At 38.1% G+C, this 14066-nt stretch overlaps 2 protein-coding genes across 3 annotated transcripts; one reads left to right on the top strand and one right to left on the bottom strand.

The window, feature by feature from the left end:
- The first annotated feature begins 24 nt into the window (after positions 1 to 24).
- On the top strand, positions 25 to 8093 carry LOC143890610 (putative aspartic protease At2g35615). Its single transcript, XM_077395319.1, has 3 exons — positions 25 to 221; positions 1089 to 1167; positions 6762 to 8093. The coding sequence occupies exons 1-3, from the start codon at positions 25 to 27 to the stop codon at positions 8091 to 8093; spliced, it is 1608 nt and encodes a 535-aa protein (XP_077251434.1).
- Positions 8094 to 9114: 1021 nt separating this feature from the next.
- LOC143884170 (CASP-like protein 1D1) lies at positions 9115 to 13352 on the bottom strand. Of its 2 annotated transcripts, XM_077387601.1 has the most exons (4): positions 13176 to 13352; positions 13016 to 13100; positions 11004 to 11130; positions 9115 to 9534 (listed from the first exon to the last, which is right to left on the bottom strand). In XM_077387601.1, exons 1-4 carry the CDS (start codon positions 13243 to 13245, stop codon positions 9313 to 9315), a joined length of 504 nt encoding a protein of 167 aa, XP_077243716.1. In that variant the 5' UTR covers positions 13246 to 13352; the 3' UTR covers positions 9115 to 9312. The 2 variants fall into 2 exon arrangements, with proteins under 2 accessions (XP_077243716.1, XP_077243707.1); XM_077387592.1 differs by having other exon boundaries at positions 13016 to 13352.
- Positions 13353 to 14066: the final 714 nt, after the last annotated feature.

Genomic DNA, 14066 nt, shown 5'->3' with positions numbered 1-14066 from the left:
AGTGGTGGCACAAGCACGGCTACAATGACTACCACAGATGGGAAGAGTAGGCCGGGCCGCTTTGCTTGGGCTTTGCCACCCAGCTACGAAGGCCAGATTAGCAAACCAACAAATGACAAACAAACCATAGACAGCAGAGAGCCTGAAAGGAGGTATGGTGGCATAGTGCCCAAGAAGGAGACTAACTCAAAAGCCATAGACAGCACAGAGGCTGAAAGGAGGTATGGTGGCATCTCAATGCCCAACTAGGAGACTACCTCAAAAGTCATAGACAGCACAGAGGCTGAAAGGAGGTATGGTGGCATCTCAGTGCCCAAGAAGGAGACTCGCTCAGTACTCATAGACAGCACAGAGGCTGCAAGGATGTATGGTGGCATGCTTGTCTGAACAGAGGCATCAAGTTATATAGTAAGTTGTGTCAATAGCAACTCAGTATACACTGGGTATGATGGCGACTTAGCGACTTAGTATACACTAGCAGCTTAGCAACTTAGTATACACTGGGGTTTCTGTAAGACTTTTATATATGTGATGGTTTCTGTAAAAATTTCATACTGCAAGACATAATTTTATGTTCTCATACTAGTAAATCAGAATTGTTTCTGCAATTGTGATAGCTTTTGACCATGAATATATGAGACCAATGGATCCAGTCCCAAAAAAAAAAAAAAACCTTTATAAGTTCCCTGGAGTGCTCATCTATGACAGCTATATCTCTGGTTGGCATCAATAAAAAGTATAATAAACTGCTATCACATTTTAGCAGTTGCCTTCATTTATCAAAGGCCAGGAACCATGGGAAGCAAACCATCTCAAACCCCACAATAGTGCTCCTTCTTTTGCCTTATTTGCATCACAAATGCCGGATGATCCTGAGAAATTTAGGATTACTTGCCCAATTTGAGTCCTGGAATAGACCACCAATGCCCGCAAGCCCCATATTGCCTTTTTGATAGAGGCATGGAAATCACTATTATGTGTATACTCAAGCAGGAAAATGCAGCACCACCATTTTCAATTAGATTTTCACTTGTCACTGTACTTATACTGGTATAACTGATCCAATCATGACTGTTGTACATTCAAAGCGAGCTATGCATTGAAGCTTTCAACCAATCAGGTATTGATTGCGCTGATCAGGCGCCTCCAAGCTCCTATCAGGGATTGGTTGGTCAAAATTTAAAACAATGCATTTACAGTATCGAATTTGGGAGGCCCATTTGAAATCAAGCAGTTTTGTCCCATCATCAACCCTCTCGAGGCTCCCTAAAAATACGTTATGCCTCGTAGTCTTATGCTTCATTCTCAATATAGCTTAGAACAATTAGTATAATTGGGTTTCTCTGCATATGTGCTTTCCATGATAGATGCGATTGAATGAATAACATACATTTCTTCTTCTAACTGTTTTTGTTTATCTTTAGATGTCAATGCTACTACCCACATAGATGCCTGAGTGCAAGGCTGAGAGCAAGGCTCTGTCCAAACGAAATTCACATATGATGAAATTTGGTTTCTTATGGAGTCCCATTAATGGGTGTTGGTTTAGTAGTAAGCATGGTTTTAAATTTCGACCTAAATCCGAAATTTAGAATCGGATTTCAGATTTTGTTCAGCACCGAAACCGAAATTTGGAATACCAGAAACGGTACTTTATTTCGGCCGAAATTTTGTTTTTTTTTTTTCTCAAATTTTGAAATTTCAGCCCAAAAATCTCCATTTTTTTAATTATTTAATTTTTGCCCGAAATTTCGGTAATTTCAGCCGAAATTTGGTATTAAATATAATATTAATATTAATTGGTGTATCTGATTTCGGCCGAAATTTTGGTTTCGGTGACGGCCGAAATTTGTTATTAAATATAATAATAATATTGATTTAAAGATTTGTTGTTTACTCATAAATGGCTCATTGTAAGAATCTCTTTTCCGTGACTGTTTGTTCATCTAAATTGTTCAGGGGTGTTGGCTTAGTAGTAAGTATTTTTGGATGGATTTTTTAGATTTGATGTTCTCTAGGAAATTGTAGCACTCTCTTTTCCTTAACTCACAATCGGCTCTCAAAATCCATAACAACAATATTCAATTTCGGACTAACAATCGTTTCTCAAGATTCAAAACAAAAAGGATCAATGCAAATTGGAGTCAAATAATCAGTTCAGACTCACAATCTGTTCTAGAGATCCAAAACAAACAGGGTCTTAGTAAAAGCAAACCTCTTAATCCTCAGCCATGGATTCCAAGGTTGAACCGGTTAATAAATGTAGAAAAATTAAAGGCCTCATGAAGGGGAACAGAATATCAGGCCAAAATTGGTTTCAATCCAAAGCCAGAAAAAAAATAAACAGTTGGTTTGCAATAAACATTTGGAATTAGCAATATAAATAAAACATAGATAATGTACATGCAATGAAACTGACCATGAATCATGAAATTCTAGCATTGGCCACCATAAACTCTGTTTTAGATTCTCTGAAATCCAAAATCTATCAAGGACCATGTGATTCAAGACTAAATGGTTAGGACTTGGACTAAGAGAACATTTCCTTATTCACAGTTGGATGTAAGCACCCCAACTAGTTTGGGACAAAGGCTTAGTTGAGTTGGAAGTAAGCACTTTTTTGCTTTTTTATAGAAGTGGTCTGGCAGTTGGGAACCTTGTTTTAGATTAGTACTTTTTCTTTCCATTGTGCACTATTCAGAATTTCAGATTCAATGCGTATTCATGGTTATGCATGAAGGTTTTAATTGCAATGGCCCATTATAGTGGGCTGCTTGACTACTTTGAAATATTCAGGATCATGACATTCTATAACATGGAGTCTATAGAGTCATGTGGTTCCCCACATTATTGTTTACTATATGAAGTCTGAACTATTTTTTGTTCTTTGATTTCATCTGTGACCTATTGGTAAACTTATCTGAGTTTTTCGAATAGATGGTTTTGAAACAATGTTTATCTGCAAGCTGATAAGGGAATTGCAAAAACTCTCTTTTGAATAAGGTTGGCTCAAGTCATCAATTTCTGTGATTAAAAAAAAGGGTGGCCCAGTGCACGAGGCTCCCACCATTGCGAGGTCTGGGGAGGGCTAGATGTACGCAACCCTGATTTGCAGAGAGGGTGTTTCGGTGATTTTCTGTGCTTAAAAGAGGTGGAAACTTTTAAATATATTTTTCCTTCCAAACTTTCCCAAAAATCGCAGCTATCCAAATAGGGCGTAAGAGAAGTTTATTGCCCATCCTTGAACACAAAGCAAAGGGAGGCCCAATGCACGAGGCTCCCGCCATTGTGGGGTCTGGGGAGGCTAGATGTAGGCAGCCTTACCCCTGCTTTGCAGAGAGGCTGTTTCCGTAACTCGAACCCGTGACCACTATGTCACAATCGAGCAACCTTACCGTTGCGCCAAGGCTCGCCCTTCCTCTGTCACAATGGACCAACCTTACCGTGACCACCAGGGGGAGAATATCATTTCCCTTTTGCTAACCCATCTTGTCTTTTAGTATTTAAAGAGCTGTCAAAAGGTCATTACATTTCCAAAATAGCTCTCACGAGCCAATTAAAGAAGCAAAGACAACTGGGTTTGTGCAGTATCAAATAAGGTTTTGCTGATAACATTTCCCTTTTTATATTATATTAGTTATTTGGTATGCAGAAAAAGATCAAATCTTGTGATATGATAGATTTAGTATTTAGGCTAGATTAGGATACTAATCTAGATTAGGACAAATTTACTCCTATCATAGTAAAGAAACCCAAATTTCTTTAACAATAAATAAGGTAAGAAACAGCAATATCTAATAGAAATGAGACTTCAAATCGGACCAATAGAATTAGAACAGGGGAGTCTACAATCCTTAGCTGACCACCCTTCTGCCTGTTTCTTAACCTACCCAAAACACTATCAGCAGAGAACCTCTACCCAAATAAACCAACACCCATTGAATATGTTACAGATTTACAGCCATGGTTTTAAATTTCGACCGAAACCCAAATTCGGGAGATCGAAACCGAAATTGGTATACCCGAAACATTACAAAATGGCCAAATTTTCGATAATTTTGGCTGAAATTACGTATGAGATAAAATAATATTTTAATAGATTTCGTCGGATTTTGGCAGAAATTTCGGTTTCGGTAAGGACCGAAACGCATTCGGAAACCGAAATTTGAAACCATGCTTATAGCACATGCACCCACTCCGAGTACCCTTCCAAAATTGCCCAAGAGTCCTTTAACCCATTATTGATTCTTTCTTTAAGAAATTTAATTTCAATTGGTTAACTACTTAACTTCATCTACATTCTTATGGGCTCCATTTTACATTTTTTTTCTTCCACGTGTACACCTACTTATTAATTCTCTACAACGCATGACCAAAAGATAAATGATTAAGATCATCCATTCATGTAGGCCACATTTTACTTTTTGGGAAGTGACATATTCGTCCCACTTTATTACTCAGGACAGCCCTTCCATTGGTTTTTTTTTTTTTTTTTTTGAAATGGTAGAATGATTTCATTAGATAAGGGAGCGGGCCGAGGAGGACTACTCCCGAAATTACAAGAGAAACAATAAAAATAAAGATACAAAAAAAAAAAACTCTCAAGGAGGGAGGAAGTCAAACCACTCCAATGTCATACGACTAACCCCACCCCTAGCCAGAGAATCTGCCTCCCCATTGACAGATCTCTGCACATGATTGAAAACAATAGCAAAACCCGAGATTAGATCATCTATTTCATCAAAGATAGACGAAAATCTCCAAGGAAACAACACCGCCCCCTTCAACCATCGAATTACATTGAGTGAATCACCCTCCACAATAATGAAGGGTGATTGTGGTTTTAAACAATAGCAGAGCCCTTCCAGTGTATTTATAACCATGGTTTTAAATTTCGACCGAAATCCGAAATTTCGAATTTCGTTGGAGACCGACACTGAAATCACTAATACCCGAAACAGTATTTTAATTGTCTGATATTTTGGAATTTCGGTCAAAATTTCATTTTTCCCTGAAATTTCACCCAAAACCTTGTTTTCTCTAACTAAATTAAGAGGAAAGTGTTTCTGGTCCGGCTTACTAGAGATCATTCTCTAGTCCGCCACCCAAAAACACATGGGTCCCACATATTTTGGTGATGCAAAGCATTCATTTGATGGGCCCTGACATAGAGACGGTGTCCACAAGAAATTAGCTTCATAGGATCATCCCAACCCTATGATTTGTGGAGCTTAAAATGGACGGCTATAAACCGCCACAAATCTGTCCATTTTTTAACTCCACAAATCGAAGGGTTAAGAAGATCCTATGAAGCTGAATTTTTGTGGACATCCTATCTATGATGAGGCCTATCAAATGAATGCTTAGATCACCACAAAATATGTGGGACCCATGTGTTTTTGGGTGGTGGACTAGAGAATGATCTCTAGTCGGCCGGACTAGAAACACTTTCCTCCTAAATTAATATTGGGAGATGATATTTTCACTCCCTTGCATTATGCATGCGCTCCCCTTATAACTTGATTTGACGTGAAAAGTGGGCAACTTTAACGCTTTTTTACGTCAAAATCACGTTATAAGGGGGCACATGCGTAATGCAGGGGCGTGAAAATATCACCGCCCTTAATATTCAGCCCTTAATATTCAACCAAAATTACCGAATTTTCGGCTGAAATTTTATATCAAATAAAATATTGTTTTTTTTTTCGCCGGATTTCAGCTGAAATTTTGAAATTTCGATCGAAATTTCGATTTGATCAAGGGTCTAGGATAATCTAATCAAACTTATGGATCCCATATTTCTTAGGTGGGACACAGGTGAGGCCCAGTGAACATAAACCATTTATTTGTTTGGGCCCTGGTGTAGATAGATAGGACTTGCTTCCAAATTGGTCTCCATAAGATGATCTGAATCATTAGGATTATAAAGGGTTAAAAACAGCCTTAACAAATCAGAGGGTTATGATCATCCTGTAGAGAAGATTTTATGGCACTAAATGAAAGGGCCTAGCAAGTAAATGATTTAGATCACTGAAATAAGCAGGCCCCACTATATTTTTTTTCCCTCAAATCCTCCACCATCTATCTAACTATAATATGGGATTTGGTAGGGACTTTCGCATGAAGGCATTTCGTGGGTGGAGTTGCATGAGAGAGCACCCAGTATGGCAATGGAGCTTTTTCACTATGGCAATGGAGTTTTCACGTTGGAAGGAAGAAAGCTTAGGGAAGAAGAAAGAAAAAGGTCAAATGAGTAGGTGAATAACATAGGGATTAGAACCACAAAAAGTGGTGGGAAAAAGGAAGATGGGTATATTTGTCCTAAAAGTCATATTCTCTCACTGACAACCCATTTTTTTATAAAAATTGAAATGTCTACCCTTTGTTCACAATTTAACCAAAATTTTGCATTTTTTAATAATATTTCATTTTTTCTTTTGTTAATATCCCTTTGATACAAAAAATGGAAATAAATGATTTTGTCTTTTGTTAATATCCCTTTGATACAAACAAATCCATTTGTTTTGGAAATAAATTGATTTTGTCTTTGTTAATATATCCCTTTGATACAAAAAAATCCATTTATTCTTCGAAACTTTGCACAATCCGATTCAAACAGAATCTGTGTTCTTATTTTCTGGCAAAAATGGAACACTAATGGGTTAGTGTGGGCCCACTGTAATCTATGAAAAATACTGGACTTAACGAAAACACTATATAAATTCTAACTTATTCATGCATTTGCTTTCCATTTCGTGCAGCCATGGCTTCCTCCTCCACCTCTCTCACCACTCTCTTTATCATCTCACTCTTCCTTCTCTCTCCAAGAACCCATCAACAATGTCACTAGTTATAGATTACGTCTCATCCACCGTGATTCCTTACTCTCTCCTTTCTACAACCCAAATGCCACCAAACTAGATCGCACCAAGGCGGCTATCTGCCGCTCGTATAGCCGCCACCACCACCTCCAGTCTGGGAAATCCTCAGCCAACCCAGATGTTATCGAAGCCCCAATATCCTTGACCGAAGGTGATTATATCATTGGTTTTCAAATGGGCACCCCCCCTGAACCCGTCTTCGCGTCTATAGACACAGGTAGTTCACTAATTTGGATTCAATGTCTCCCTTGTATTAATTGTTACCACCAGGTCCAGCCCATTTTTGACTCATCAAAATCTTCCACCTATATAAAACGTAGTTGTGATTCAGAAATTTGCAAGAACTTTGAATCATCATCATGCGATACTTCCACAAACCTCTGTAAGTATGAAGTGTCATATCTCGATGGGTCTGGTACGAGGGGTGATCTTTCTACAGAGAAATTCATATTTGTAGACACTGAGGTCGATACTTATCCACGCGAAATCAACTTTGGTTGTGGCAGAAATAATACTGGAAACTTCGAACAAGGGGCAACTGGGATTGTGGGTTTAGACCAGAATTCATTTTCACTTCCTAACCAGCTCGGTGTGACTGCTTTCGTTTATTGTTTGGTCCCTACGAAAGATTGGACACATGGAAGCGAAATAATTTTGGGCGTTGGGGCAAGCTTTTTCATTGATAAAGCAAAAGCCACCCCAATGTTAAATGTAAAGGGTAACGAAGATATGTACCTTGTTAGCCTTGACGGAATTAGTGTTGGAATGGACCGGCTTCCGATACCGGCGGATACTTTTCATGAAACAGGAGATGGAACAGGAGGTTTATTAATCGATTCGGGGACAACACTTACATTCCTTAAGTATGCGGGGCATAGTGCTTTGGTCTCAGCATTGGCTAATCAGACAGAAGGTGGAAGTCTTGAGCAGGTTGAAGATCCAGGTAAATTCTATCCCTTGTGTTACTATGCGAATTTTGATGACTTGTATCTTGCCCCGGAAATCACATTTCATTTCTCCGGCGGCTTCGATTTCGTATTGTCGACATTGAACACTTACACCGAATCGGAGAAAGGAATATGGTGTCTTGCTATGATGCCTACTACAAAGCATTCCGTCTTGGGAAACATTGCTCAGCAAAACGTCTTGGTTGGGTTTGATCTTGCGAACCGACTGATTTCCTTTTCTCCTACTGAGTGTAAAAATAACTAGTTCGTATCTTCTTTTTGTTTTGTACTTGTTCTGACTGGGTAATAGTATAGGTGTTTTCACTGACAGATGCATATGCAAATAAAGCTTTCTCAAGTCTCTCTGTGTAATTCGTTTTTAATGAAGATTTTCATATTGCTTGTGTATTATTTGGGAGGTTGAATTGCAGGTTTCGTTGCATTGTTTCTGTGCCCTCAATCTGTTTGACACAGCAAGAATTAGACTGTAGAGGGCCCGCCAGGATAGTTGTAGTGAATGGTGGGGATGGGGTTAGAATTAGGATGATCTCAAAGAATGTTGGGGTTAGGTGGGGAGACTTTGGGGCAAGGTGTTTTATATAATATCAACCAACCCTTGCCCAGCCCAAAGTAGGATTACCTCAATCCTAACCCAGCCCAACCCAACTGGAGCGCAGGTCAAGTGGGTTAACCCTGACTTAACCCTCCTCTAAATCTATCAACCCTAACCCAACCCGTCTTACCCAATTTTCCAAATCTGCTCTGTTAATTGGGTTAGCTTGGGTTCGAGTTGGCCCAGATTAAAAATATCAATAGTACCAGAGAAAAAAAAAATCACAATCCAAAGATTTTGAAAATAACGATAAAATTAGAGAGACAGGGTTGGGTTACAGGTCGAGCCAACACAACCCAAGCCACAATCGGATTGAACACGTTGGGTCCGAGTTGAGCCCAGCCCAAGTTGCAAACCTAATTGAGTCTGGCCCATTGACACCCCTCCCCAATTTCGAGCATTGAGGAGTCGTTACAAAAAGGGTTGTAAATGTTGGAAAAGGGAGATATCATTTCCTCATTTAAATAAAGTAACTTATTACAATAAGTGAGGGAAATGATATTTTAAACCCTTCCTAAAAATTATTGTGTTTCCACCCCTTTTGTTAGCCATGTAGTGAAAATGACTCAAGCCTTTTGTGCTCGCATTTTGTAACAAGCCAATATCCATCCGTAGATTAACTGTGATTTGGACAACTATTGCCCAAATATTAGAAAACCTCACATCCTTTTCCATCCATTTTCTAATAGTAATTATATGATCAATACAAGTGAAATGATGTGCATACAGTGATATTTTGGTACAAGATAAATGTATTTCAAGGAATTCACACATCTAACAATAAGATAAATGTTGTCTACATGTATAATCACACATGGATACACACATTGCAAGTCAAAGAGAGAGAGATGATCAGAAAATGAGGCCGGATTTAACAACTCCGGCGGTAAAGAGAGTAAGTCGAGAGTGCCACAAGCAAGACGAGGATGATCGATGCAAAAAGGGATACAGCAACCGAACTTCCAATATGTCGACAAAACTTGTCGTAAATATTGCAGATTTTTAACCAATACACATGAGAATTGCCCTTTAATCCAACATAAGCAATGGAAGCCGCCGCCCCAGTTGCCGAAGCAACTATCCCGGCCATCAACTGTACTAGATGGAATGATATAAATTAAGTAAACTAATAAAAAATGAAGAGTAATTGAGTTTACAATTAAAAACTGATTAGATGTAGTAATTGCGAAATCAAACGGTGTCCAAATTTGATGGCATTTAGGCCCTGTTCGTTTGAGATTGTGACAACCGATTGTAAGCCCCAAACCTATAATCAGACTCAAATTTAAATGTAATTTTGAGTCCAGTAGTAGGTTTTTGGCTCACAATCGGTTCTCACAATTTCAAACAAACAGGACCTTAGTGTGACCCACCGGCAACTAGAAACTTGAGGAGGTGGTGACTCACCCTCTTATCTTTCTTATAAGATAAAATTTGACGTTTATTTGGGCAAAAGCAGGGTTAACCACTGTTTTAAAACTTGGATTTGGCCAAGGTAAACGTGGGCCGGCTCAGGCTAGTCAATGATTGATGATGTCAATTTTTTTCAAACTCAGGCGAGTCAAAAGGGCTTTACTAAGCTTGGTAGGGAAAAAATCGAAATCTCACAAGCACTTGGTTCATGCAATACTATTGCAACCATGATTTTAAAGTTCAACTGAAATCCGAAATTTCGGGTTCCGGTCGAGATTGACACCAAAATCACAAATACTCGAAATAGCTAGGACTTTATTTCGACCAAAATTTCGGTCGAAATTTCCTTTTTCTGAAATTTTGTCCTAGAGTTTAGGAATTTCGACCAAAAATCTCAATTTTTTAATTTTTTTTATTAATTTCCCAAAATTTAAGTAAAATTTTATTTTAAACGACGGATTTCGGCCAAAATTTTGGTTTCGGTGAGGTCCGAAACCAAAATCTTAAACCACGATTGCAACATAGGAGAAAAAAGAAGGGATATTTTACAATAATATCTGTTTTGTAAAGTATTTTCCAATTGGTCACTAGAAAGAATGAATGGCCAAAAGTATAACTATTTAGAATGAGCTTATTTAGGGATCAAATCAAAGGCAAGCTTGAGGAAGGTCTAAGCATGGTTCGAAATTTCGAAAATTTTGGAAATTTCATCTAAATTTATAATAAAGTATTAATTTTTTATTCTGTTAAAGAATCTCGTCCAAAAAAACCGGGATTTCACAAGTTAATACCAAATTTCGCCTGAAATTTAGGGATTTTGGCTGAAATTTCAGTTTCGGATAAGTCCGAAATTTTAGCCGAAATCGAAATTTAAAACCATGGGTAGAAGGGGCTCTTCAAATGTCATTTCTTGGTTTCAAGGCAAGAGCATTGATCTATGGAGATTAGCTAACTTTATTTTCTTTTGTTCATGTCCCTTGGATTACCAATGATCTAGCGGATTAGTTGGCTAAATCCGAGGCAGGAAGGGACTTAGTTTACCTCAAGTCCCTCAATTAATGTCCCAGAGTATATTTTTAAAAAGGATTTATTAGTAAAAATCCAAAAAATGAAGAAAATAACCCTTGTTAATCTTTTTTTATAACATACCGCATCAAGGATAGCAAATAGAAACAAGATCTTAGTTGAAGCAGAGGGTTTGGAGATGGCGAAGGCAGAACACATGAGCGAGAGAAGACTATATAAACCAGCCACACTAAGTCCCACCACAAAGTATCTGCTCACATGATTAAAAACCAACATTCATGCTGAGATTCAATTAACTAAGAAGAAATCGATCCCGAATAAAATAATAATCAATATTACAAAAAGAATTAGCAACTTAATTCACAACTTTATGGTAATAAAATGTAAAAAATGGAAATAAAAGTTGAACAATAATGATCAAATGTTTGACAAATGCTATGATTTGCCAACACATAAACAAGTGTCATGGGTCGACACGAACGTAAGTGTCGCGGGTCGACACGAATATGCAGTGTCAGACATGGCAAAACCCCAAATATTAGATACAGAGACATGGCTAAACATAAAGTACAGATAATCATGATTTGCGGACACAGATTCATGTGTTGAGTTTGGACATGAATACGAGGTGTCTGAAATGACAACCCCTAAAAATCTAGAAACGATTACACACTCATACCCATACATACATATAAAATTACCGATTATTATCATAATTTGCAACAATATAAATACAATATTCCTTTAACAAATAATAAATCTTAGGATTAATCAGTTGTAATCTAAAGCAAATATGAGATAATCAAATAAGAACACATTCATCGATTTAAGCTTTTCTCTTTAGTCTCCAATATACAATGAGAAAAGTAGACTAATATGATACAATGAATATAATATGAGTAATACTAGACTCGCAAGCGCCCTTGCAAAAATGGGGGCAAAGGTCGTCCCCATTGGTCAAATTTAAGATGTCATAGAAAATTAAAATTATAACCGTATTTAATGCAATTTGACCATTGGGGGCACACTTTGCCCTCTTTTTCGCAAGGGCGCCTATGAATCCAGCATTCCTCATATAATATTGGAATAAGTCTTTGTTTAGGATTTTAAGTTTAAGGGAGAGGATATAACAACAAATATTAATTAAAAAAGAAATAAAAGAAGAGATAAAAGAAGAATTCATAATAAAAGAAGAGTTAATAATAAAAGAGGTAAACATAATATTCAAGTATAAAACTGAATGTCACACTTGACATGCTAAAAAAATGTGTCGACACGCCCACATTAAGTCTAGCACTTCTAACAGTATATTTAAAAGTATCGAAAGGAGTGTTGTCGACGCGTTTCATGTCAGACAAAACAAGACACGTGTGTCAGCAATAAATTCAAAGTGTCAGCTAAATCATAGGACAAACGTAACAAATCATCAGTAGGTTAGAATCTTATCACCTTCCTATATTTATAAATCATAGGAGAAACATAACAAATCATCAGTAGGTGAGAATCGTATCACCTTCCTATATTTATAAAACATGTATAATATATGCTAAACATCTGTTGCAATTCATTTTTTCCTATGAGAAAATTATTGAGAATATTTTCTATGAAAATTTTTATTGGATTTTTTCATTAAAAATAATTCTTTTAGTATTTCGTAAACTCATTTTCCATAGAAATTGTTTACCATAAATATAAAAAAATTGTGTTTCCAAGGAACGTTAAAAACCCACTAGACCTTGTATTTTTTTCCATGGAATATTATTTTCTATGGAGTGGGGACCAGCATTTTACAAATATGCTAAGTATGGGTGGGTGGTGCCCACTATTTTTATCAGGTGTAAAATGCAAAACAAGGTAAGTTAGTCACATTATCATAATATGGTCGTGAGGATGTGAGTTCCATAGGATGATCCTAGCCCTCCGATCTATACAGAAACTCCATAATCAAACCGCTATAGATTGATTTTTGGGGCACAACTTCTATTTACATTGTGGCCCATCAAATGTACAGTCTGGGTCATCATATGGCTGCACAGTCCATTTTGAAAAATACGGGGCGAATTCATCCTAGAAGGGGGTGAATTTATTACCATCCTTCTATTTTCAATCATATATTTCTGTAAATAAGAGCTTACATGAAAGCCGGGGAGTAATTGAATTTGGCGGGCAGAGGAATGGGTATGAATTCCGTTTGCTTGCTTGTGACCATGACTACCACGGCTGTAATAGTGGACGCGAAAAGTAAGATTCTTAGAGAAAAATCTACCACGAAAAGATTGATCGGCGGTGGGGTACCCGGCACTTGAGATTCCGATTCCGGCACGGTCTTGCCGGATTCTTGAGAAGGCTTATCGGTGGACTCCATGATCTTTGGCCCGAGAGAGAGAAACAACCAATTAATCGAAAAGCTTAAGATGTTAGAGTTGGTGTCATTTAATTATATCTCAATATGAATATATAGGGGTTTAGAGAGAGAGACAGACAGAGAGAGAGAAGGGAGTATGAAGTGAAGGTTGATTGGAGAGAGAGAGAGAGAGAAAGAGAAGGTTGATTGGAGTGGCCGTTCCGTTTCCTATTTAAGTTTGAACATTGAAATATCCGTATTCGATTTTTTAAGAGCGTTCTCTTCTCTAAAGTTGGACGGACATTCTATGAGTTGGCTTTTCTTGTGGTTGATTCAAGCGGCTCCTATTCTGTTTTTATCGCACTTACTGGCGCAATAGGAAATGCACGTGCTTCTTTGAGTGTTTTCGGGAGTGCCACTCCATGCACGATATTCTAGGGGTCCAACTCAGGTCGGGTTCAAACCAGAAAAAAACAAAAAGTCGGGTCGGGTCGGGTCGGGTCGAGTTTGGGTCGGGTTCGGGTTCGGGTTGAGTTTTGCCATCTCGGGTTGAATTCGGGTCAGGTCGGGTTGACGGTTTGGGCAACCCGACCCGAGTGAAACCTGACATTTTTTATGAAATTTGTTTTTTGTAAACTTAAAAACATGGGTTGAGATGGATTGAACTGGGATCGGGTCGGATCAGGTTGAACCTTGTCGGGTTGAAAATCGGGACGGGTCGGGTTGGAAAATAGGGTTCCTCGGGTTGGTCTCAACCCGACCCAACACGACCCGAGTTGCACCCACTCCATGTTGATAATTACGGTTTAGCTTTTCTAGTGGAACCCTAATTGGGGCTTGAT

Source organism: Tasmannia lanceolata, unplaced genomic scaffold, assembly GCF_043159265.1.
Source record: "Tasmannia lanceolata isolate RefF3 unplaced genomic scaffold, GAP_Taslan_0.1 ptg000002l, whole genome shotgun sequence".
Classification (NCBI taxonomy): Eukaryota; Viridiplantae; Streptophyta; class Magnoliopsida; order Canellales; family Winteraceae; genus Tasmannia; species Tasmannia lanceolata.
Note: the sequence above shows the minus strand (reverse complement) of the source record. Positions and strands in the feature narration are given on the sequence as shown.

Bases quoted from the DNA above. Each gene is read 5' to 3' on its own strand.
- LOC143890610 (XM_077395319.1), top strand. From the start codon at position 25: ATGACTACCACAGATGGGAAGAGTAGGCCGGGCCGCTTTGCTTGGGCT. The intron at 222-1,088 runs GTATGGTGGCAT...GTACATTCAAAG, and splicing joins AGCACAGAGGCTGAAAGGAG to CGAGCTATGCATTGAAGCTT. The intron at 1,168-6,761 runs GTTGGTCAAAAT...CATTTCGTGCAG, and splicing joins CAAGCTCCTATCAGGGATTG to CCATGGCTTCCTCCTCCACC.
- LOC143884170 (XM_077387592.1), bottom strand. From the start codon at position 13,245: ATGGAGTCCACCGATAAGCCTTCTCAAGAATCCGGCAAGACCGTGCCG. The intron at 11,131-13,015 runs GTAAGCTCTTAT...TCATGTGAGCAG, and splicing joins AATTACTCCCCGGCTTTCAT to ATACTTTGTGGTGGGACTTA. The intron at 9,535-11,003 runs GTATGTTATAAA...CATCTAGTACAG, and splicing joins TATTTGCTATCCTTGATGCG to TTGATGGCCGGGATAGTTGC.